Here is a 27,816-nt window from a genome sequence, read left to right as displayed (position 1 = left end):
CTTTAGTTCTATATATAAATTCGGCAACATCCGCCATAATTTTCGCAATACTTTTTTTCCACAAAAAAAAGTGATTGGCAATTTTCCGTATATTGTATATATATTAATTATCCGTTTAAAAGCAGCCTAGTGTAATTTTTTGGCAATTATTTCCAACCATAATATAAATCGTGGTTAAAATTTGTATTGTATGCACATAAGTACATACACTGCGTTCAAAGGCACGTATTATATGTACATATGTACATACATATATGTAAATATAATAATATAATTATCCATATACATACATTTTAAAATACATCCACAATCCTAATATAATTTTCCAAATATATTTTTTTAATGAAAACACACACTATATTTAACACATTGTAACATTTAATAAAAATATATACAAACTCCAGTTCTTTTTTTTTTTTTTTTTTCTTTTTAGCTTTATTTTAATTTTCCTGTTATTATAAGAACAACTTAAATTAAATTTATTAGAAAATTTACAATACTACTTAGTCTACTATTAAGTCTAATATAAAATTAACAAGGTTACGGTGACTATATATATCGACCAGGGAGATCGATTGGATGAGACCTCCGCAACTCCAGTTTAAATTCTCAACTTATGATTTATTGTATAGTGCAACCGAATATATTTGTGCAACCACATAGTACACACATCCGATAAATTAATCCACAAAATCATATGTACTATGAGTGTCCACATATAATATTTTTAAGTGCGCAATATACAATAGAAGAAATATCACAGCACAAATTACAATTATAACACATTGCTATTACAACCGGCGTATGTGCGTATGTACACACACACACACATATGTAAAAATAAACAGCTGTCGATCCGTACTCCCATTAAACGTTTGTATGCAATTGCACACAGTCCGATACAATTACTCTTGTTCCAAGACGCACCAATAAAAACAAAACAATCATAATTAATAGACTAATAATACTACTTATCTCTATATATAAAATTGTTTGTCCTGACTGACTGACTGACTGACTGACTGATTGGTGATCAACGCAGAGCCCAAACCGTAAGAGCTAGGAAGCTGAAATTTTCACTGTAGCTACCTTATGTGATGTAGGTGCACGTTAAGACGGGGTTTCGGGAAATTCCACCGGCAAGTGTGGAAAAATCGCGAAAAACGTTTGTATGTAACTTTTTTGTTTACCATCCGATCGACCTCAAACTTATTTTCAAAGATCTTTGTTCAAATTCATTTAAGGGGTGTTTCACACTTTTCGAAAAATCCGTTCCTCGGTGGAAATTGAGGTCAAAGATTTGGTGGGTGACGTTTCGCGCTCAAATTCGTTTCCAGAGATCTATAAGAAAAATCATTTGAGACGTGTTTCACACTTTTCGCAGAATCTAAACTTTTTCGGGTGGAATGCGACTCAAAGATTTTTTGTGCGAAGTTTTAAGTTGTGTCCGATTTGCTTCAAACTTATTTTCAAAGCTCTACATAAGAACTTAATGAATACGTATTTTAGCGATTTGGGAAATTCCACCCGCAACAGTGGTAAATTGGCGGAAAAAGGTTGTATGAAAGTTTTTTGTTTACCATCCGATCGGCCCCAAACTCAAAGATCTATGTTCAAATTCATTTGAGGGGTGTTTTTTTTACCCAATCGCTTCCGCCTAGTATGCCAACTGGCAAAAGGGAGGAAACAAAACACAAATTAGAAGTTCCGTCCGCAAGCACCTCCAGAACTTCTCCGTCTCCAACAGCAGCCCTTAAAGTCCAAAGGGGAATATCGTCCCGGACTAAAAGCGAATCATCCGCGTCCACGTCAAGGGGAATTGCCAAGGCACCTCTTAGTTCGAGGCCAAGTCCACTGATAAAAATCAGTCTCCCACCGTCCAAAGCCAAAAGCGAAGCATCCCTGACCACTGCAGTCTGACGCTCTATGGCAACTGTCAGCACAAGAACTAGTCCGATTTCCACGCAAGCTAACACCAAAACGGCCCAAAATATGACAGACGCGGCCTTGATCAAGTTTATTGCTGTCACTGATAGACTTAGTCAGTTCGAGGCAAAAATAAACCCTCCTGAAGGAGCTGACCCGTCTCTTTATACGTGCCAGGTCCGCCGGGACCAAGTGCGAGCCTTGTGGGACAAGGTTGAAAAAGAGTTCGAGGTCGGCTCAGCTGTAATCTCAGAAGCCGGCTCAACCATTGTCATCATGCAGTCCAAGTATGACTACTGCTACTCAGTATATGAGAGATGCGCCGCTAAACTAAGCGAGTAAATCGATACTGCTAACGTCCAAAATAGACCGTCCGCCATTCCGACATATGTTCCCACCGGCTGTCGCTTACCTCCTTGCGACACAGAAATCTTTAGCGGAGATTATACACGTTGGCCCATATTTGAGACCTCTTTACCGCAATTTACATTAATAATCCTAGGTTATCAGAGGTCGAGAAATTATTCCATCTCATTGCGAAAACCAGCGGCGAGGCTCAGGCGATTGTGTCGAAGTCACCTTTGACAAACGATGGCTTCCGATCAGCCTAGGCCAATCTGACTGAGCGTTTTGAGAACCGAAGACTGTTAGTCAACAGCCAGCTCAAGGTTCTTTTCAACCTGCAGCAAATCACCCAAGAGTCTGGAACGGCAATAAAGAAACTTCAGAGCACCATTCAAGGTTGCTTAACAGGTCTGGAGTTATCCGAGATTAACATAGAAAACTGGGACTGTATACTCATGTTCCTATGCTCCTCCAAGCTACTCAAATTAACACTCTCCTTATGGGAACAGTCCATCTCGAGAAAAAACGACATCTCATCTTGGCTTGAGATGAACGCCTTTCTCATAGGACGCTATCGCACTCTAGAGGCGATAGAAGAGCTACTCCAGCGCACTCTAGAATTGTTCGCACAGAACCTCCTACCACAAAAAGGCTTAATTCATTTGAGAATAAGGTCGCTAACAAGCCGCAAGCTTGCAAATTGTTCTCCAGGGAAAACTACCCTATCCGTCTGTGCCCCCGATTTCTTCAAATGCCCGTCAGCGAACGGGCAACTGTTTCGCTAGGGGTCATCAGTTAAGGGATTGCAGAAGTGCTCACAATTGTTTTACGTGCAAGGGTCGTCACAATACACTCTTGCACCGTAATGACACTCCACAATTGACCCCTGCGGTTGTTTCCATCCCACAAGCAGCTTCCTCCAATCCACTCCCTCCCAACATACAAGTGTTCAAAATTATGTTGCAATTAACACCCATGGTGTTCTCCTAAGCACGGCTGTCAATTATAAAATTATACAGCTCGTGCACTGATCGACTCGGGATCAGGGGCAACATTTATTTCCGAGCGACTCTTCCACCTGATAAAGCTGCCGTACAAATCCGTATAGGCACAAGTACTGGGATTGAATCAAGCTGTTGCAGCCTAGCCTCGCAAGCTCTGCAATTTTAATATTGGCTCTCCTTCCAAGCCCCTCATCCACATCAAGGCATCAGCCTACGTCCTACCACATTTGGCAGGGAATCTACCATCATGTACGATCCCCCAAAACTTATTGAGAACCCTGCCAAACCTCCAGTTGGCTGACCCTGATTTCTACAGGAGTTCGCAGATAGATGTGTTGATTGGCGCTGATATCCTGCCGTCCATACTAACAGGCGGCTCCCTTCCTAATATATGTGGCCTTCTAACCGGCCCAGTTTCAAAGACCGCATCTAATGCGATCGCGTCATTCTCAACTCGCATATCTGTATCTCAAGAAGAACAATAAACAGTATTCTCACAAAATTTTGGGAGGTGGAGGACATTCCAGTCAAACTGGTAAAGAGCTCCGATTCTTTCTGTGAGAGTACTTTTATCCAAACAACAAAGAGGAATGAGAATGGCAGATATGTAGTCACCCTACCTTTCCGGGAACGTAATCACATAGACTTGGGACATTCAAGATCTTTTGCACTAGCTTAGTTTCTAAGGAACGAGAATCGCTTAAAAAGAAACCCGCCTTTAAAAGAGCAGTACGACTCCGTGATTCGGGAGTACTTCGACTTAGGTCATATGACGCAAGTCTCTTTAAACAGTAACGCCAATAATTTTTATTTGCCGCATCATGCTGTTTTAAAGCCCACAACAAAGGTTCGCGTTGTGTTTAATGGCAAAAGCCTAAATGACATCCTACACACAGGACCTGTACTCCAATCCGATCTGACTATTCAGATATTAAAGTGGCGGTTCTACCGCTACGTTTTCAATGCCGATATAACTAAGATGTATCGGCAAATCCTGGTCGATCCAAGACATACACCCTACCAGCGAATACTTTTTCGCAATAAGAACGAAGAACTTTGCGACTTCGAACTCAACACAGTTACCTTTGGGGTAAACTGTGCTCCATACCTCGCAATTCGGGTCCTCCATCAACTTGCTCGTGATATACAAGAACAATGTCCCATCGCATCCGATATAATTGAGAATTATATGTATGTCGATGATGTTCTAGCAGGGGCACACACGAAGCAATTTCAGTCATTGCAGAACTCCGCACGGCACTCAACACAGCCGGGTTCCCTCTGATAAAGTGGACATCAAACACAAACGAAGTGTTAAAAGAAATACCAAGGGACCACTTACTGTGTGCGGATTTCTTAGAAATCGAAGAGGCTAGCGTCAAGTTTACAATATTTTACATAGAATTAGCTTACACTACAAAGTGTTTGTTAGTTATTTGACTGAGACTGAGACAATTGATAGTTTTCGTACCTAGCGCAAGCGCAAGATGGGTACTTAAAAAAATTAAGCGAGGCACTGGCATTTGTTAGTCCGTTTCTTCCTGTTTTGCAACAGGGTGTTGATCTGCTTCAGTTCCTCCTATAGTTGCGGTTGGCGGGCCTTGTCCTCGACCCTTGCCTTCAACAGCGCGATGACCAGATGCCGCCTGTTGACGATTTTGGCTTTTTCGCCTCCTCGTTGTTTCCTATGCGTCGCCGGTGCTGGTACGCTGACGCTCCCTCTCTTGTACTCCTCTATAGTTATAGGCCTGGGCCCGTCTCGCAGGCTAGTCTCCAGCACTTCCTTAATTATTGGTGCATCCGTTTGCGTTATTGGTGTTAACTCTACGATCGTCGGTGTTTTTGATTCGTTATTTGCCATGTGACGTTGTTGCAGTTGTTGTTGCTGCTGCTGTAGCTGCAGCTCCTTTTGATATTATCGTTGCTGCTTATTGTGGCTGCGCTTGGTGGGTGTATGTTGAGTGTAAATTTTTAATTCATACCAATTACTGTTTTGTTTTCGGATTGCATCGTTGTCAGGCGACGGCTCCTTTTGGATTGTTGTTGGTTTTATTTGCTGTTGTTATTGCTGCTGCTGTTCCATCTTGTAATGTTGTTATTTTAGTTGATGGTATTGTACAGAATATTCCCTCGTTGGGTGACACTTGTCACGGTCGCATTGTAGAGAAAAATGCACGGCAGTGCTGGTTTGTAATCATTTTTAGAATGTTCTTTATTCGGAACTCTGTCCGCTTCGAAACCTAAGATATAGGTATTATTTTATGTATAGCTCTGTCACAGCAGAACATAATTAAAAAAGAGAAAGTGTGTGTGGTATGTGCATGCATTAGTGAGTACATATATGGTACTCTTGGTATATGAGCAAAGCGTGGGATATGCGCCGTCAGCTAAACGGCCAGCTAGAGTACTAGCGGTCCGCACTGCGTAATATGAGCCTAAGTCAATAAACTCAAATGGCTCTGCGCTTTTGGCTTTATGTGTGTTATTGTATGCAGCAAAGTGTCGCATACTTATGTATTTAAATACAGGATGTTATTTAATGCATATACACACTGCATTCGATCTATGGTACCTTCCTCGTCACTTTCGAGCCACTTTCCTAGAAGTGGCAGATTCGCCAGTTCTGAACATCACCCAATAACACAATATATTGAAGCTGCCCTATACTGCTTGGAGCCCTAGCGCTCGGGAGAACAGTTATATATTTCTCCTTGCTACAGACACCTTGCTGCTTTCTACACTCTCAGCCTCTCCATTTAGGTCATGCGCTCGCGTAGGCTGCTCAACTCCACCACCACCATAGTGAAATTGCGCTCTCGCAGCGTTAAACAGCCGATCAAAGGCGCGTTTGCAGCGGCTGGCGCCCGTTACATTCAAATACTAAATTATATTAATTAGCTCCATGCCCTTAACTTTAATAATTTTGCTCCTTGGCTTTACCAAACTTATAAATAAATTAAATGGTTTCTTTCCTTAACAAACCTTATGTTAAATATAACAATGCCTATATACTATAAATATGATTAACGTAAAACTAAAAATCTGGATCTTTACCTCAGCTAGGGGTTGTACGGTGGCTGGCATTGTAACCGCCTTGTACGATTTACAACCATTGAAACCGCAGATCTCTTCTGTTCAATGTTGCTTGCTATAATAGACTGCAATCAATATATAATTGTGTTTTTTATTTATTTATAGAAAATATTTTGAATGAATGGAATCTGTAACGCTTTATATTTTTCCTTTATTGTGTAGCTTTTTCTTTTCAGAAATAATACATATATATAATTCTTACTTAAATTGTGTTATGACAGGTTTTTGACAGGTAACACTAGTAGAAGACATCATATTTTTTCGACATTTATACCGATATTGAGTAGTTTGTTTCGGTATAGGCCTGGTAAAAACTTTCTGAAAATAATCACAAATAAAATTTTTCTTTCAGTAAAAGTCAATATATTTATAATATAAACAAAAATGCTTAAAGCTGCCGGTAATGCCGAAAGTAATTTTTTCGTTAAAGCCGACTAATTCCAGAACATTTAGTTTGTCGCAGGTAATGGAAATGTACACCTACTTGCGGTACAAATAAGAGAAGCGGGCTATCGAATTACATCCTAATATGTTCGAGTTTACTTTGGTAACGGATACCAACACAATTTCTTTCATAGCTAGCGTTCAAGCTCGACCTTGAATTACACTAGTTTCGACATGCTATTGATATTAAGTAAAAATTAAATAGATAATATAACTTAAGAGTGTATTCTTATATGTTGATAAATGGTCGTCTGCCAGCACTTGGCCTAACGTTCTGTGGAACAAACTGAAAAGCAATTACATGTAAACCTACAATGAAGTATATCACTGTAAAACGTCCTTGCAGCAGGATAATGCCAGTGCAATTCTTGATACAGCATTGGGTGCATCGGTACCAACTTCTGTAACGACGCTAGCTGGTCCTGACTGAGGGTGGTGTTAACTAAGAGCACCTCCCAGAACATAACAGACGTAATAGGTACAACATGCAGTACGAGTCTTCAACACTGGCTACCAGGGTCTCGCTAGCTGGTCTGGGACTCGTCTTAGGAAGCAAGCGTTCACGACGAGTACAGCCAAGGCAGCTACAACCGATGAACATTACCACAGAAATGCCTACGCCAGATACGATCTGTGTGCAGGCTAAAAACATAACATCAACGGCTTGTGAGCACACAAGTTGTGCTCCCTTATGGGCACCTCATCATGGGAGGGCCACACCTTCAGATGCACTACATATTTATTGGATCCGGGGCGCATCCTACATACCTATGCTATACAACAACAGGATCAAGACAACCAAGTGAAGGGAGTGGTCATCAGAACGTGATGTACGTCGGGAGCTTTAGAGACCAACAAGCTCCAAGCTCCAAGCAATCCAAGTAAGAGGTTCTAGTCGGGAGCTCCCGACTAGGGGATACCCTAAACCCTCTTATTCCAACACCAAATGCAGCTCGCGCTACGCGCTCTTTTGCTTTAGTAGTAATAAAGATTAATATAATATATAAATATAAATATAAAATAAGTAAATAAAGATAAATTTAAAAAAAAAATCCCTTGGCAGGGTTCCAACTCGCCGCATTACTTGCTGCCGCCTCTACGCAACAGCCACTCCAATAACTAAGTCTTAATGAGAAAAAAACGGATTCAATTAGCAGCAAACAATACTATCGCAATTACAATGCTGTTGATAGAATTCAAAGCAGACGCACATGAATGTGTGTGTGTACATGTATACAGAAATTCTTGCAATTTTCCCTAGCTGCCTCGCAAGCACGAGGCCAGCCAAAACACGTATTCTTTGTGCTTCTTAACCGATCATGATGAAATTTTCAGCAGAGCTTATTGTGCTATAGAATATTCGTATATTCTTAAAAATGGCTTTAAGCCATTTTTTATGGGGTTAGGGTATAAAAAAAATCGATCCCTCAATAGGACTCGAACACGCAACGGACAACACTTCTTGCCACAACCCCTACTCAACGGCCACACCAGCCAAAAAAAAAAAAAGAAAAAAGTTTCCTCGGTAGGTCTCGAACCCGCAGCAGACCGCACTACTTGCCTCCGCTTCTACCCAACAACCGCACCAACTATTGAAACCAAACAAGAAAAAAACGAATTAAAATAGCAGCACAGAAAACAGTACAATCGCAATTGCAATGCTGTTGAAAGAATTCAATAAAGACGCGCATGAATGTGTGTATGTGTATACAGAAATTCTGGGAATTTCCGCTTGTTGCCGCTAATAGGAGAAAAGTCAAAACACGTGTGGGGAGTTGTTGACTCTAGCTCTTATTATTTACCAAAATTGCTAAAAAAACAGGATTTCGTTATCGATTTTTATGGAAACGTGGCAAGTTATCGAATATCGAAAACAAACTCGATCTGCGCGGGAACAAGGAGGACCTACAGCTAAAATTGTAAGTCTCTAGCTCTAATAGGTTTCGAAATCCTTGCGTTCATACATACGGACGGACGGACGGACAGACAGACGGACATGGCTAGATCGACTCGGCTATTGATGCTGCCTGTTACATAAATTTGCACAAATACATTATACCCTTTTTACCCATTTTCAATGGGTTCAGGGTATAAAAATAATAAATGCAAGCTTTTATTGTTGCAACTAAATGAGGCAGCAAAGATGTCCGTCATCTTTGTGGAATGGCCGGAAAAGATGCAGCAGAAAGCAAACTGTCAACTGGCCAAGTTACTATGACGCGTTCTCAATGATCGTTTAAACGACATTCAATAATATTACTATCTTAAGCATTCACCGGCACCGGGGCAGTACAAAATTATATTCCTCCAACCTAAACTATTAGTTTGCCCGGATCAATCGTTAGAACAATCCACGCATCTTCTTTTCAAACCATATGAATATGTTTTATAACTTGTCTGGTTTGAATTAGGAAAGGTCTGACGATACACGCTCAATGGTCAGCACTACAACGTCCGCATAGCCGCTTGTCAAAACGTCAACGCACCATTACAAGAGGACGATCACAGCCTTTACCATTACCTAACATCAAAGCTACTTAAGGAGACTCATTCTGCATGCAAGGGAGTTGTGAGTAAGGACAAACTTTGTCTGACTTGCTTGAACAAATCCCACAAGCTCTCACGGTGTACCAGCACCAAGAACTCAGCGGAATACGTCATAATACTTTGCTTCTCTTTCCAGCGGGTCAGAAGCGACAATAACCTTCAATTACTTCCAGCACTTTGATCACCATCGTCGGCCAGGAATCAGAACGATGGTGCAAACTTACGATTAGCTCTCAGATTCAAACCGATGCCGACCTAACTTTCAACTAAGAGATCGATGCAAAGTGTGTCCTTAACTCGTTGACATTGCATTTGCCGAGTCCACCATTCGCGCCCCAGCCGTGGAAACATATCCAAGGACTCCCGTTGGCTGATCCTCGCATGGAGCAGATCTGATGGCCCAAATCATAAAACCAGATACAACAAGTAAGAGGTTCTAGTCGAGAGCTCCCGACAACAGGATACCCTGAACACTCTTCTTCCAACACCAAAAGCTTTAGTAGTAATAAAAATAAATTAAAAATAAAAACGTTTCCTTGGCAGGGTTCGAACTCGCAACTAACCGCACTACTTGCTACCGCGTCCACTCAACAGCCACACCAGCCACAACAAAATAAAAAATTATTTCCTCGGTAGGTCTCGAACCCGCAGAACTACCTGCCGCCGCCTCTACCCAACAGCCACACCAAACACAAATTAAAATAGCACCTAAGAAAACAATACAATCGCAATTGCAATGCTGTTGATAGAATTCAAAGCAGACGCGCATGAATGTGTGTGTGTGTACATGTATATAGAAATTCTTGGAATTTGCGCTAGCTGCTGCAAACACGTGGGCTCCCGAAACACATATTCCTTTGTGTTTCTTACCCGATCTTGATGTAATTTTCACCCGTAGATCTTATTGTACTTTTAAATATTTGTGTATTCTCAAAATGACTATTGCATTTAAATTGTCGCCTATACTGCAGCATATGTAAATTGGTTTATTTACTTGATTTATAACTTTGTGGTCGTAGCGGCGAGGAGGCGATAGGTATAAAATGAAAGATACTGATATATATATACTATTCTATAAGCTACATGTCAAGTTTGGTGACTCTAGCTCTTATTATTTACCCAATTTGCTCAAAAAACAGAATTTCGATATCGATTTTTATCGATTGCTTGGAAACGGAATAAGTTATCGATTATCGGTACAAACTCGTACTGCGCATGGACTAGGACTACAGCTAAAATTTCAAGTCTCTAGCTCTTATAGGTTCTGAGATCCTTGCGTTCATACATACGGACGGACGGACGTACGCATAGACGGACATGGCTAGATCGACTCGGCTATTGATGCTGATCAAGAATATATATACTTTGAGGGGTCTTAAATACTTAAATACTCCGATCCATGTTGGTGCAACCCAGAAAAACGCCGATTTATTGCAGCAGGAGTAGACTATACAGTAGTAATTGAGCATAAAGCTTCGCTCGTCCCCGTGGTTACAGTGAAAACTTTGTCGTTTACCTATTATCGCTTTATGACAACTTCTCTTTCTTATGTTCACTAATCAATCGCACATGTACGTAACTTTGTCTTTCCTCATTCAGCTTTTTTTCAATGAGAGCTTACATTGGACCACTATGACATATAGCTGCCAAAGGAACGATCCGTCGAAATGTTGTTTCTGTAATGGGAACCTTCTTATACCCTGAGCCCATTGAAGATGGGTAATAAGGATATAATGTATTTGTGCAAATGTATGTAACGGGCGAAGGAAAGCATCTCCGACCCCATAAAGTCTATATATTCTTAATCAGCATAAATAGCCAAGTCGATCTAGCTGTCCGTCTGTCCACCGGTCTATCCTTCTGTCCGTCCGAATATATGAACGCACGGATCTCAGAACCTATTAGAGATAGAGACTTGAAACTTTGAACGTAGATCCTCCTTGTACCCGCAAAGTGGCAAACGATTGATATAGCAAGTCCATTTTTATGATATATCTTAGATTTCAAGTGCTACAGTCAAATTTTCATTTTAACCATCAGAATCAAATAAATATAAACTCCAATTGGAACCAGACAACAACTACAACCCTGTTATCTTTTTGTAAATACACGAATATTCTATGGATAAGATCTACTGCTGACAATTTTATCATGATCAATTAAACGCGGATGATATTTTCAATTGCGAACTATTCGCTCAGTTTTAAAGATATCGTCTGGAAGCGTTGCAAAGATCCGTATATTTTTTATAATATACTTCCCATAGCAACAATATACAAAATCTAATTTATGTAAGTCCAGACTGTTATATAGCTGCCATAGAAACGATCGGCCACAAATAAAGTTTTTGTATAAAAAACATTTTTTGTTTCTATGGTTTATAGAAAAAACACTTTATTTGCGAGTTTCTGTTTGAGTCAAATCTCATAAAGACCGCCCAACTACATATATTATGTAGCTCATTAGACTGCCAAAATATCTGTATTCCAAGATAGTTTCACCAATGTCAGCAGAGAGAACTATTTTTTTCTTTTTATTTTATTTTAATAATGTTATTTAAAATTATTAAATAAGTAACAACAATGAAATTTGAGCATACGAGAAGGCAACGCGAGCTGCATCTTGATTTTGGAAGAAGAAGATTCGGGGTATCCCGTAGTAGACTCTTACTGTGTTCTAACAGAGTACTTTTCGGCATAATAACTATCATTTACAATTGCTTCTACGTGATTTGTTTAGAAAGGAATATAAGACACAGGTTAATTAAAAGAATCATACGGAATATAGTTGCGGTAGAAGTAAAAGACACAGGTTCATTAAGAGAAGTATACGAAATAATCATTGTTTTGCGATGTCGATCAGGGCGAACGTGAAAAAGCCGCTAATTCAATAGCTTCTTTAATTTGAGATGAACTGTTCAAATCATTAATGAATGTCATCGAATGTATGAAGCTAGCCATCCTGAAATATAAATACGATTTGGGACATACACACCTATAGGTACAAATCTAGGACGAATTACTACTTCCGACGAACGACTTACTTGACAGAATACTACCACATATTAGACAACACAGAGAAAATGTCTGAAATGTACCTGCAGACCCACATGCACAAATCACTTTAGTCCGATTGGAGCAATTAAAACCAATGCTATCCGTTTTAAACATGCACCACAGGCTTGTCAGGGAGCCTAGATAAAAGGTTATAGATTTATAATCAGGGTTAACACAGCTTCTGCAAACAAGGAATGGTCCGATTGAGAAACTAACTTAAGCTCGAAGAAATAGAGCCGAACACGTCACATTTGTATGTTACCCTGTTAGCGCTCAAACAATTATTGAGTATGGAAGTTTAAAACGTCATTCTTTACTTCACTTTCCTCATTCATTACTTTAACAAAGACAAACTTAATACATCAAAACTCTGATCTGAATGTAAGCGCCAATGAGCATGGCCAAAGGTAACTTAAAGGTAGTTTTAGAAGGTAGCACCATATAAATGGTATCGTGATTCCAGTCGAGACCCTGGTGCCTCTCTTTTTATTCAAACGGATTAACTCCAGTATCATCTTAAAATCAAAAAGCGAGTCTGAATCAACCAGCCCCAACTAATTTCCATCACTTTATACTTTTGGGTCGTACTAACATTTGAATGTCGACGGAGAAAGCCTTATTAAACAAGTAAGAGGTTCTAGTCGGGAGCTCCCGACTAGGGGATACCTTGAACCCTCTTCTTCCGACAGCAAATGCAGTTCGCACTACGTGCTCGTTTGCTTTAGTAGCAATAAAAATATATTTAAAAGAAAAATAGTTTCGTCAGTAGGATTCGAACTTGCAACTCGCCGCCGCCTCTACTTAACAGCCACACAAATAATTGAGTATTGATAAGAAAAAAACTAATTGAAATAGCAGCACAGAAAACAATACAATAGCAATTGCAATGCTGTTGATAGAATTCAAAGCAGACGCGCATGAATGTGTGTGTGTACATAAAATGTATATAAAATTTCAAATCTCTAGCTCATATAGGTTCTGAGATCCTTGCGTTCATACATACGGACAGACGGACATGGCTAGATCGACTCGGCTATTGATGCTGATCAAGAACTTATATAATTTATGGTGTCGGAGATGCTTCCGTATGCCTGTTACATATATTTGCACAAATACATTATACCCTTTTACCCATTTTAATGGGTTCAGGGTATAAAAAGCAGCACATGCACAATGCACAGTACACAATACAATCGCAACTTCATTCAATTTATAAAGATTATATTATATTACACAGTATAAATAGGGTAAATTAAATACGTTGGCAGCTAGTTAGACCGGCGGTGTAAAAAATAATTGAAAAAAAAAAAAAAATTGATAAAATGAATTGTTAGAAACACAAAATTTGCGCTTATTTCCTTTTTTATATTTCTTAAAATAAAATTATTTTAATTAATAAGGTAATTTATAGAAATTATATAAATATTTACATCGACTTTAAAAACCTCAGTACACAATATGCATTCATATGTAAATACAAATTTGGGAAGGGTGCATGATCAGCGCTAGAAAACTAACAAAATTTATTTCTTTGCCAACCAAAGCCAGAGCAGTGAATAACAACATATATGTATATACACACACACATAATTTGATGTAGTTACGCATGCATAATTCACACATACAAACATAGGTGCTTGCATGCCATTGGCTGAGACAAGAACTTCTCTCGAGCATTCAGCATACACTGTCCAAAAACAAAAGTAAAATCAATCCATGTGTGCTATTTTCCCATCATAGTTATTGCACAAGATGTGCTTTGTGAAAAAATTATTTTATTCTTAATTTTTCCTGTAAAGTTAATCGTTAGTATCTAGGGCAATGGTTCATTTAAATAAAGCATGCATTTCATGGATAAACCAAAAGTACTATGCGTCGATCGTAAGTTTAAAACTTTTTCGCTCAATGTACTTCGAAAACGGAGCGACGCAAAGCACCATCGACCAGCTCAGTTGAAGGCAGGCTGGCGACTTACTTCGTTGCTCGTGTCAGCATCAGCAAGCAGGGACTTTGGCATTCGTTCGTCTGAACGAACAGCCGTCGGCAGGCATGTCGTGCGAAGCCTCAAAGGCCAAATGGGAGTTACTTATCTTAGTGTTTATATTGTCTTTGCTTGAACCCTCTTCTACCCACACCAAATGCAGCTCGTGTTACGAGCTCGTTTGATTTAGCAATAATAAAAGAATATTCAAATAAAAACAAGTAAGAGGTTCTAGTCGGGAACACCCGAATAGGGATACCCTGAACCCTCTTATTCCAACACCAAAATGCAGTTCGCGCTACGCGCTCGTTTGCTTAAGTAGTAATAAAGATATATAAAAATAAAAAAAAAAGTTCCCTTGGCAGGGTTCGAACTCGCAACTGACCGCATTACTTGCTACCGCCTCTACGCAACAGCCACACCAGAAAAATAAAATAAAAAGGATTCCTCGGTAAGGTGCGAACTCGTAACTTACCGGGCTACTTTCCGACGCTTCTACTCAGTAGCCACACCAATAATTAAGCCTTAATAAGAAAAAACTAATTAAAATAGCAGCACAGAAAACAATACAATCGCAATTGCAATGCTGTTAATAGAATTCAAAGTAGACGCGCATGAATGTGTGTGTGTACATATACACAGAAATTCTTTGAATTTGCGCTTGCTGCGTTTCTTAACCCATCTTGATCATATTTTCAGGAGTAGATCTAATTGTACTATAAAATATTCGTGTATTCTCAAAATGACAATCGCATATAATTTGTGGCTTAATTAGGTAGGCAATACAAGTTGGTTTATTAACATGATTTATAGCTTTGTGTTGGTAGCGGGGAGGTGGCGATAGGTATCAATTGAGAGATACTTGATATATATAGTGACATATGTACCACACCGACAGCATATACTACACTTGAACATACACTCATATAGCATATAACATATGTCCATAGCACTCAATTCCAACCCCTTATACATAAGCCCTAGCAACTAAGCACATCACCTAAATATTGTAATACGATAGACACCAATTGGAATTTGTACTTGGTGACAATCATAAAATCACTGGGACCGATCATAAAATCACTAGACATAAACATCCGCCATCGTTATTCCCACCAAATGCCCAAATTGCCAACGCAGCACAAATCCAGGCTCTTAGAATATTCCAGAAAACTCACAAAGAGAATAAATAATAAAGAGCATTACTAAAAGAAAAAGATTTGGAGTTTGAGTTCATCCGGCGCATCCAAACCGTCAAGTTGAATATATTATTCCTGTAAATTCCGCTTAAGTTACGCACCGTTTAATAAAATTATATATTTTTTGAACAACGCGTTTTGACTTATTCAATTGGCGCAGCCGGTAGGATACGTGAATGTAATAAGGCTATTAAAGGACAATCGCAGTCCCAAGTCTTAAAAACGCTAATCGTAGCCGACAATAGCGATCGAGCGCGAGCAGTGCAATCATTCAAAAACGTATCCGCATAAGGACACACGCGAACTTGCCGCGAGTGCCGTTGACCGCTAAAGGATTATTATATCCCAGGTCAACCAATAACCCAACAACGCAATTTCATTGCGATAAACTAGTAATTCATTCTGGTATTGATCCTTTGGACAATCGGAATTACTAGGTAGTGAATCTGCTTCACTACATAACAGTGAGTGTGCCCGTGGATTTGCAAATCCTTTGATCCCTGCAAAACGCACTCACTGGTTAGCGCGCGCGACTAACGCGAATAACGCCAAACCAAATAAAAAGACACCACAAAGACAACAAAACAAAAAGTGAAGTGAATTAAGATGGCACAGCCAACGGAATCAATACTCCAGTTGAGTGAGTTGCATCTAAATCAAGCACTAAGCCAGATTAGGCAAGTGCCAACGTTCAATGGAGCTACAGAAGATCTAAGCGCCTTCATAAGACGCATAGACTTTATAATGCAATTGTATCCAACGAGAGACGTGCGACAACATAGCGTCCTATTCGGCGCTATTGAAATGCAAATCGGAGGAGATGCCCAGAGAGCAACACAGCTATCCGCTGCCAACACCTGGACAGAGTTGAGGTCAGCACTTATTTCGGAATTCAAGACGCAGACACCCTGCGAAGAGCTCCTTAGACGTATCTACAATACCCCCTTCACTGGAAGTATTCGTAAGTTTGTAGAAGAACTAGAATACAAATCTTATATTATATCAAATAAGTTAATGTTAGAAGATAACCAAATGAATACAATGCTTTATACAAACGCTTTAAACAACACAGTTAAAGACGTGATAATGAGAAAATTGCCTGACAGACTATTCATGACCCTAGTTCGTCATGATATAACCACAGTTTCTAAGCTTAAACAAGTAGCGCAACGAGAAGGCGTCTACGATGTAGTATTGTCCGATAAATCCAAAAATCAAAACAATCAAAATGGTCCGTCTAACTCTAACAAAAATCGGAGTAATAACGACTCCCGTGAGATTGGGAAAAATCATAATTATGGCTACACGCCTAAAACACAAAACTATAGTAACAACACGCAGAAACCAAAATCCCAAGTCGATTGTAGTCCTCAAATAAATCAAGAATTTAGGCAGAATTTGAACAAAGGCAGGGCTCAAAATCCCATTAACTACCAAAACCAACAAAGCTATTCAGCAGCCCCTAATCCACCAGTTAGAGGCAACTACGACATATGCAGCTAGTGAAGAACGCAGACTGTATAAAAGCTAACCATAATCAATAAATTTCTCAAAATGCATAATAGAAACGAGGTCGTCTATTAATTAACCGAAAGAAAATTTTCATAAAATTCCCCATAAAATGCCAATAGAAGGTCGTCATAACTTGAAAGTAATAATTTAAATCAAAGCATTTCGCTGAAACCCAGCAAGCTTGTCCAAACATCAGAAATTCTATTACATAACTTTTCAGAAAATTATGATCTGCTACTAGGTCGAGAATTCCTAGAGAGTTTTGCTCAACACATCAGAATAATACCGTTCGTATAATGAATACACATTCACCATGCAAAACAATTCAGAAATCGAATTGTCAGCGGACGAGTCAAAATCTGAATATCTCGTTCCACCCCCATCTGACGACGAACAATTTGTGTCCGCCATCAACAACGAACTCTCAGAGTTCAACGAATTCCGCCTAGATCATCTAAACGATGAAGAGAAAGGCAAACTAACTAAAGTCTTACATGAGTTTGGTGACATTCAGTACCGAGAAGGTGAAAATTTGACTTTCACGAGTACTGTCAAACATGTCATCCAAACCAAACATGAAGACCCGGTTTACAAAAAACCATACAAATATGCCCAAACATTCGACCAGAATTCGAAAACCAGATCAAAGATATGATCAATACAAGGGATAGTTCGCAAGTCGAAATCTCCTTACTGTTCGCCTATTTGGATCATACCCAAAAAGAGGGATGCATCCGGCAAACAAAAATTTAGGATAGTCATTGACTATCGAAGCGTTAATGAAGTCACAATAGATGACAAATACCCTATACCAGCAATGGATGGTATACTCGACAAACTTGGTAAATGCCAGTATTTTACTACCATTGACCTCGCGAAAGGTTTTCACCAGATCCAAATGGATGAAAACTCAATTCCTAAGACAGCGTTTTCATCGAAAAATGGACTTTATGAGTACCGTCGAATGCCGTTTGGTTTGAAAAATGCACCTGCAACAATCTGCTTGAAGATTTGATCTACAAGGAATTGTCTTGTCTATATGGACGACATAATTGTGTACTCACTTCATTGAGGAGGAGTATTCACACAGTTAAGGGATGCCAATCTAAAACTACAATTAGACAAATGTGAATTCATGAAAAAACAAACTGAATTCTTAGACCATATAATCATAACGGAAGGTATAATACCTAACCCAGCCAAAATTGAGGCGATACAAAAATTCCCAATACCTAAAACAGCGAAAGGAATTAAATCAGTTTTAGGACTTTGCGGTTTCTACCGAAAGCTCATTCCAAATTTTGCACAAATAGCAAGGCCAATGACAGCCAAGTTGAAGAAAGGTGCAGTTATAAACACAATAGATAAACAGTACATTGAAGGATTTGAAAAATTAAAACTTCTTATCATGTCCGATCCGATACTAATGTATCCTAATTTCGAGAAACAATTCTCATTAACCACAGACGCCAGTAATATTGCCATAGGAGCAGTATTATCCCAAGATCATAAACCAATCTGCTATGCCAGCAGAACATTAAATGAATATGAAAAAAACTATTCGGCAATAGAAAAAGAACTTTTAGCTATTGTCTGGGCCAATAAATATTTCAGGTCCTATCTATTTGGAAGAAAATTCGAGATTCTTAGTGATCACAAACCCCTAGTTTGGTTGAGTAATATAAAAGAACCCAATATGAAGATACAATGATGGAAAATCAAGCTAAATGAGTTTGATTACCATATTAAATATGTTCTAGGTAAAGAGAATCACGTAGCACATGAAGATAACGAAAATTATATTCCTATTAGAGAAAGACCCATTAATTAGTATAACAGGCAAATAGAATACAAAAAAGGCAACTCCAACAAAGTTAAAACAATACATTACTTTCACAAATTAAAAATCAAAATTTCATATCAAGAAATGACCCATGATCACGCTAAAGAACTAATTAAAGAATATTTATGCACTAAGAAAAGTGTTATTTACTTTCATAATGAAGCTGATTTCATAACATTCCAAAACGCTTACATTGAAATAATCAATTCTAATAACTCAACAAAAGTCATGAAATCCACTAAACAAGTAACTGATATCCAAACATATGCACACTTAAAGGAAATTATCCTTAAAACTCATAAAGATTTATTACATCCAGGTATCGAAAAGGTTTCAGCACTCTTTAAAGAAAAATATTACTATCCCGACCATTAAAAACTCATTCAAAACATCATAAATGCATGTGGAATATGCAATATAGCTAAAACCGAACACAGAAATACTAAACTCTCGTTCCAAACTACTCCAGAAACACTCAACCCTAGAGAAACATATGTACGTCATTGATTTTTACATCATTGACAATAAACAATTTCTATCTTGTATAGACATTTATTCCAAATATGCTGCATTAATAGAAATTAATAGCAGAAATTGGCTCGAAACCAAACGAGCAATCCTCTAAATTTTCAATCAAATGGGTAAACCAACCGAAATTAAAGCCGACAAAGACTCAGCGATCATATGCGCAGCACTTCAGTTATGGCTAGTCAGAAAATGTTAAAATTACTATAACTACTAGTAAGAATGGAATTTCTGACGTTGAGAGATTTCACAAAACAGTTAATGAACAATTGAGGATAATCAATAGAAAGTCCGACCCAGAAAATAAGCTAACAAAATTCGAAACAATTCTTTATACGTATAACCATAAAACCAAACATAATACAACTGGTAGAACACCAGCTGACACCCAAACAAAGAAAATAAGTAAAATAGCGAGTCTAAACGAAAAACGCCAAGATTTCGAAGTAGATACTAGATTTAGGGAATCACCTCTAGTAAGATCAAAAACCACAACTCCATTCAGGAAAACAGGAAATCTCAGACCAGTAGATGACAAGCATTTTGAAGAAACCAATAGAGGTAGAAAATTTACACACTACAAATCTAAATTTAAAAAGTAAAAGAGAATTAATCTAAGTAAATATGATAATTACAGATCAAGCAACGATCAAGGCCAAGAAAACCCAGCTTAAGTTATCATCGTACTTAATATTATTCCTAATAACCATCTTCATTCGAGAAGCCAAATCCCAAAGCATAGAAATCAACCCGACCCAAGCTAAGAATGGCTACTTCCTTTTTTAAAACAGGAGTAATACACTTAGCCGTAAATTCTGAATACCATTATTTGTCCGTGAACATAACCAAAACAGAACAAGCCTACAACAATCTAATCAAACAAGTTGAAGAATTTGAAACTTTATCACAGACTAGCGGGTATAACTCGGCCTTGCCCGTGGCACGTATGTTATAAAATCAGTGTTCTCAAACAAATTTGAAATGATTTTGAAACTGATCGGACGGTAAACAAATAACTTTCATACAAACGTTTTCCGCCAATTTACCACTGTTGCGAGTGGAATTTCCCAAATCGCTGAAACACGTATTCATTACATTCTTATGTAGAGCTTTGAAAATAAGTTTGAAGCAAATCGGACACAACTTAAAACTTCACACCAAAAATCTTTGAGTCGCATTCCACTCGAAAAAGTTTGGATTCTGCGGAAAGTGTGAAACACGTCTCAAATGATTTTTCTTATAGATCTTTGGAAACGAATTTGAGCGCGAAACGTCACCCACCAAATTTTTGACCTCCATTTCCACCAAGGAGGAACGGATTTTTCGAAAAGTGTGATACACACAACAAAGATCTTTGAAAATAAGTTCGGGGCCGATCGGACGGTAAAAAAATAACTTTCATACAAACGTTTTCCGCCAATTTACCACTGTTGCGGGTGGAATTTCCCAAATCGCTGAAATACGTATTTATTAAGTTCTTATGTAGAGCTTTGAAAATAAGTTTGGAGCAAATCGGACACAACTTAAAACTTCACCTAAAAAATCTTTAAATCGCATTCCCCCCGAAGAAGTTTGAATTCTGCAAAAAGTGTGAAACACGTCTCAAATTATTTTTCTTATAGATCTCTGGAAATGAATTTGAGCGCGAAACGTCACCCACCAAATCTTTGACCTCCATATCCACCAAGGAGGAACGGATTGTTCGAAAAGTGTGAAACACACCTCAAATGAATTTGAACAAAGATCTTTGAAAATAAGTTTGAGGCCGATCGGATGGTAAACAAAAAAGTTACATACAAACGTTTTTCGCGATTTTTCCACACTTGCGGGTGGAATTTCCCGAAACCCCGTCTTAACGTGCACCTACATCACATAAGGTAGCTACAGTGAAAATTTCAGCTTCCTAGCTCTTACGGTTTGGGCTGTGTGTTGATCACCAATCAGTCAGTCAGTCAGTCAGTCAGTCAGGACAAACAGTTTTATATATAGAGATAAGATATTTAAAGGAAAAGTTAGAAAGAGAAGTGAATGGCATAAGAATAGCAAAACGCAGCAAACGCGGTCTTGCTAATTTAATGGGTTCTATTTACAAATATTTATTTGGCACATTAGATCAACAAGATAAAGAAGAGCTTGAATCTAAAATGAACAATATAGCAGAAAATAGCGTACAAGCAAACGAATTAAATTAAGTAATAGAAGCAGTCAACAGGCATACATACAATAAATCGTTTAAGTCAAATAAACGAAGGCGACCAAAGGTTAGCTCTTCTCATATTCAACCTCCAGGAATTCACTGAATATATAGAAGGAATATATAATATATAATATATAGAAGGAATGAATATATATATAGGAATTTTCAACCCAAAGTTACTAAAACACGACACGTTACAGCACGTTGTCTCAGAAAAAATATGTAATATAAAAACTTCCACATGGTTAAAGACAGACACAAACGAAATTTTGATCATATCCCATATTCCACGAGAGATATTTAGAACACCGATTTTTTAAATATTACCATATCCAGACAAGGATAACAACATATTAACAGAAGTAATTCATAACAAATATTTCATGCAAAACAAACAAGCCTACACGGCAAATACAAAAGAACTAATTACAAATAAATGCATAACAGGAATTTTGAATCAAGACACAACAGAATGTCGTTACACAAAAACAAGAAAGAACTTTCAAATAAATTATGTCCAGCCTAACATACTGATTACTTGGAATCTACCAAAGACATTTTTAAAACAAGATTGTATCAATAGAGAAATGATAATAGAAGGTAACAACCTCATTAAAGCGTCAAACTGTTCAATTCAATTTGATGGAATAATAATAACAAGCACAATGTTAGATTATACGCAAACGATTTATGTAAGAATTAACGTAACCAAGATAGAGCCATTATCATATATTCAAGCCAAAGAAATTGTAAAAGATCACACTAAAATATACAACACTTTTCAAAGTGTAATTATAACAATACTTTGCACAATCATAATCGCTATAATATTGTCAATATTATACACAACCACATGAAAATATTATAAGCAACAATAACCTAAATGAAATCGGTAATATTGTAATTAGCAATACCCCAACATTATATCCAAAAATGTCCGCCTGAGGACAGCCTAGTTTCTTAGGGATGGGGAAGTGACATATGTACCACACCGACAACATATACTACACTTGCACATACACTCATATAGCATATAACATATGTCCACAGCACTCAATTCCAACCCCTTATACATAAGCCCTAGCAACTAAGCACATCACCTAAATATTGTAATACGATACACACACATTGGTAATAAATTGCCAACGCAGCACAAATCCAGGCTCTTAGAATGTTCCAGAAAACTCACAAAGAGAGCAAATAATAAAGAGCATTGCTAAAAGAGAAAAAGCTCATGATCTTGAAAGCTCAGCCGAAGTTTGCTAAGCGTTGACAACAGTTTGGAGTTTGAGTTCATCCGACGCATCCAAACCGTCAAGTTGAATATATTATTCCTGTAAATTCCGCTTAAGTTACGCACCGTTTAATAAAATTATATTTCTTTTGAAACAACGCATTTTGACTTATTCAATTATATATACTATTCTAAAAGCTACATGTCAAGTTTGATGACTCTAGCTCTTATTATTTAACAAAATTGCTCAATAAACAGGATTTCGGTATTGATTTTCATCAAGTTATCGAATATCGGAAACAAACTCGATCTGCGCATGGACTAGGAGGACCTGCAGCTAAAATTTCTCTAGGTGTTATAGGTTCTTAGATCCTTGCGTTCATACATACGGACGGACGGAAGGACAGACAGACGGACATGGCTAGATCGGCTTTTGATGCTGATCAAGATTATATATACTTTATGGGGTCGGAGATGATTCCTTCTGCCTGTTACATACATTTGTACAAATACATTATACCCTTTTTACCCATTCTAAATGGGTTCAGGGTATAAAAATGTTACCTAGATTGGACTTGAAACCGTACTTGCTCTACTGGACAGCCATACCAACAATTCATTTTCAATGAAAACAAAAAAAACAATTAAAAGAGCAAGACAAACACAGGGTAATTTGCAATACAATCGCAATTGCAATGCTTTTTAAATAATTCAATAACGACGTGCATGATTGTATGGGTATACATGTAAGTTAGCAAGTGACCCTCGCGAAAGCGAGCACTTGTACTTATTGCACTGACGCACAAAGCAGTGCGGTCAATACTCTAGTTACAACGCTCCGCAGCGGTCATCTGATACCTTGCACGGGGCGCACGGTTAGCGTTATCGCTTCAACTTGGTCGGCCGCGCTGGCTGAAGCTTTCAAAAACCTTTAGCTCAGATTCAGAATTTATTTGGCTTTGTAGTTAACAACAAATCTCAATAATTGTACATTGATTGTCGAGCGTACGGCCGACACTACAATTCGAAATATACTTGAGCTGTATATGCTATTATAGAAGCTCTTAAAACCTAAGAGATTTGCTAAAAAAAATAGGATTTCGATATCGATTTGATCGATTTCTTGGAAACGGAGAAAGCTATCGGTTATCGGAAACAAACTCGAACTACACGAGCACTAGGAGGACCCACGTTCAAGATTTCAAATCTCTAGCTCTAATAGGTTCTGAAATCGACGCATTCATTCATATAGACAGACATATAGACAGACGGCATGGCTAGATCGACTCGGCTATTGATACTGTTCAAGAATATATATAAAAAACGGAACATGATCTTCCCTCGATGGTGTAAAATAGTGCCTTACAATAAAGATATATAATTATATATCTATTAAGAAATCTAGTTAACCTTCTAAGTCCAAGCCGTTTCAAACGCAAGGTAATGACTTTCTATAGAAGCCCTCCTAAAATGCCGCTAAAATTCGCCTCTCATGTAACGACCGTGGTCAATAAATCCAGAATTGTTTTGGATTCACCAAGCGATGGTCTTAGAAGTTTACGATCCTTACACGACAAACCCCTTTTTTATAGCTCTGGTACGACCTATTCTAGAGAATGGCTCATGTATCTGCTCGCTACAATATTCTATTCACCACGACAGAATTGAATGTGCACAGAAAAAATTGATTACGGGTGAAATCGACTCTTCTGGATTGACTAGCCAACTAAACGTCTTGGACCCTACTAGACTAAAATGCCATTATACATCTTTATATCTTTAATTGTGTTTTGCATAAAAAATGATTACAAAGTATTTTGCTCGGAGCCTTTTCTTCCTGGTATAGTCTTTTTAGTAAACTATTTAGCAAGTAGAGAGTCTTAGTTTGTATCTGTTTATGTACTTCGCGATATTGCATTAGAACTTGGGCCCAAAAAGGAGAAGGTACACGCATAAGAACGTATGTGTGAACATGTATAAAAAACTTCTCTAATAATTCTTGTCTTCCTTAGCCGATCTTAATAAAATTGTCTGCAGTAGTTCTTATTGTGCTTAAAAATATTCGTATATTAACAAAAAGCCAGGAGACTTAAAATTGTGGCAAAACAATGTTTTGTGGTTCCAATTTGAATTTTTGATTTTGCAGGATGGGGAGGTTTCTTTAAAAAATACTATATATATACCATACGAAAATCTACTTGTCGTTTGGTGACTCTAGCTCTTAAAACCTAACAGGATTTACTAATCGTTTTTTACCCATTGCGTTTCCAAGAAAACTGATCGATTATTTGTAAAAGCTGCTAATGTACGTGGAGGACCTAACATACGTTCAAAATTTCACTAGTCACTGGCTCCTTTAGGTTCTGAGATCGATGCGTTCATACATTCGGACAGACAGACGGCTAGATCAACTCGACCAAAAATGTATTTAATGTATATATATAAGTATATGGGGTCGGAGTTGCTTCTCCTTCTGCCTGTTACGCACAAATTAATCATTTACCTCGATCTGATAGGATAGTTAAAGATAAGACCGGTTGTGGAACGAGTCGTTTATTATACCAGGCGGACGCGGTCTGTTGTATATCAAAATCGAAACTAAAACTTAAGACAATTGATTTTTACAGATAGAGTCGTATACTTCCGTAAACGCAATAGCGATGAGCTTGCGGCTCGCGTGGGGTATTACGGGCAAGGTTGCTGACCGATATGACGCATTGTCAGCATCATAGGCCAGTTGACCGAACTGGAGTTCGTCGGCCACCACCTCCTGTATATCGCGGATTTCTCGTCTTTTTTTCATGCACTGCCAGAGGAAGATTGAGCCGCCGCTGAACTCGCAGATTCCAATTCCAACGAAGAATGCCACCGCAGCTGGGCCACTAAAGCTAGATGAACCGTCGTCCCTGATCTGCTGAATGACATGCAGATTCTGCTCATTTTGTCGGTGTAGAAGTGGGAGGCTCAGTACTGGATCGTATCCGGTAGTGTTTAGCAGCGACGTGGGTGCGACTCCAGGGATTTTGCTTACGACATTGTCGCGATTAATGAACTTGGTGCCATTCACCAACACTGTGTAGGCGAATGTGACGAGAATGGTGCCCGCTACAGATACCTCAGGGCCATAGTCGACGCTTATTTTAGCCGGGCGATTGTTGATGATGATCACCCCGTCTTCGAAAATCGTAATGGGTTCTAGGTGGTTGGGCTAAGACTGGCAGTGGGGGACGCTTTCTGCATGTATACCACGAGCGCAGGTGTCGCGTGTCGCAAGTTCGAAAAACGTCAAATAGGTTGTTGGGACGCAATTTGTGGATGTCAGGGTATTACCTCCATTATATTCCGCTAAGATGCTGTCTGAGATTTGCAAGACTGTGTGATTATTTTCTACGGGGAATATTTGGATTTAAATATACATTCAATAATGCAGTGGATGATGCTACAGGGCTGTAAAATTTGGTTGATCCCCACCTGTCTGTTATTTGACTCTTTGAGTTTTGACTCGGACCAAATTTTTTTATTCAAAATCGAAAGCTTCAGGGTTGCCTGCCACGGTTTTTAGCGCTGTGCCCAAAAAGTCTAAGCTTCTCGACACCCTTTGGTGCACTTGTAACGCGGACAACAAGTTTCTTATGTGTTCGATATCTATGTCTAAGAGTTTTCGCATGTGAGACTGTGTGACTATGTGACAAGTCTGACATTCCCATTGTCTCATCCACTATACGTAGGAAATCTGAGATATTAGCTGAGGGCCTTACGAAAACATTTTGGCTCCAAGCTAATACGTCGCCGGAATGTAATCGGAGTTTTAATAGTCGGTAATACGAGCATTAGTAACTGCGAGAAATAGAAGTACCACGGGTACAAGGGTATTTATCTCATTATGTCCTTATGGACCACCCTCCAATTAATTAAGACAGCGGTCCCAAAGTCTGCCGCTGTTCTTGACACCCTGGTTCGGGATGGAACAATAAGTCAATCGGTCTTCGATTAGTGACAAGATGAATTGTGCGGTTATACTCGACCGCGGCTAGCAAAATGATCTCAGATTTATCGTCGATTTCCCTTTTATCTTTAAACACCATGCCAATTCTATGCACGTACTGTGCTGAGAATGGTGTTTTACCAAAGTCGAGTTTCTTGGGTGCCTGCTATACTTAGTTTTTGAACGACTCTGCAGCTTAGAAAAATTTTGTTGGCTCACTTTGTCATTTTGAGAAAATAGTAATTGGGAAAATAATAGTAATGATAATGACCTGGGTCGCATTCTCTTGAGCGTTGTGAGAAAATCACGCAACTCGCTATTTTCGGAAATGTCCGACACGATGTTTTTACTGTGGCCAGTGGCCGGAAGGTCACAATAAGGTGAGCTTACCATATCTGGGTTAACCACTGCTTTTACTTGTCTTGTTGCCGAACAGAATGAAGTTGCGGTTGAAGGGAGAAACGATTTTCTTCTAAAATTATTTGATTTGTGAAACATCTCAACGGCTTTTCCGTTGTTCCGACCGTATAGGTCAGGGACAGTTCACTGTGGATAGTGGCTGCATCAGAAGTTTCACACTGGTTTTCTAACACGTTGACGTTTTGTAACGACAAGGCACCAGCGACATGATTTTCCTTCCTTGTAGAAAATCTTAGCATTGAACTTAACAATACAAGCTTTCCAGCGATTAATTTTTGCGTTGGCGTTCTTTTCTGAGACAACAAATGTCAAGGGTTGATGGTCAGTGTAAATGTTTATATTTTTTCTTTAATGACGAAGCTATGCTAAGGCCCAAACGATAGCTAACAGTTCTCTCTTATTGGTTGCGTATTTCGTTTCACTGTCCTTCAATGTTCCAGGTATCATGGTAACAGGGAGATTATTTTGAGAAAGTCGGTCGTTAGATCGAGCGGATATGTTTCGA

General features: G+C 38.6%; 1 protein-coding gene and 1 long non-coding RNA gene across 3 annotated transcripts in view; one reads left to right on the top strand and one right to left on the bottom strand.

Annotated features, from left to right (window-relative positions):
* Positions 1-6,499: 6,499 nt before the first annotated feature.
* Positions 6,500-27,816, bottom strand: part of LOC135438052 (ran-binding protein 16-like) — a 64,488-nt gene continuing 43,171 nt past the window's right edge. The window contains exon 4 of the mRNA XM_064696177.1: positions 6,500-6,686. Within this exon, the coding sequence (XP_064552247.1) occupies positions 6,637-6,686 (50 nt within the window). The 3' untranslated portion in view covers positions 6,500-6,636. The remainder of the gene's footprint in view (positions 6,687-27,816) is intronic.
* Positions 6,647-7,031, top strand: LOC135438053 (uncharacterized). 2 transcript variants are annotated; one of them, XR_010437813.1, is made up of 2 exons: positions 6,647-6,768; positions 6,832-7,031. It is a non-coding gene; the product is annotated as an uncharacterized LOC135438053 (long non-coding RNA). The 2 variants fall into 2 exon arrangements; XR_010437812.1 differs by having other exon boundaries at positions 6,653-6,768; positions 6,822-7,031.

This window comes from Drosophila montana, unplaced genomic scaffold (assembly GCF_035044405.1).
Source record: "Drosophila montana isolate Dmon_TW-CO22-7 unplaced genomic scaffold, ASM3504440v1 contig_3836_1, whole genome shotgun sequence".
Classification (NCBI taxonomy): domain Eukaryota; kingdom Metazoa; phylum Arthropoda; class Insecta; order Diptera; family Drosophilidae; genus Drosophila; species Drosophila montana.
This window is presented reverse-complemented; position numbering and strand designations above follow the sequence as displayed.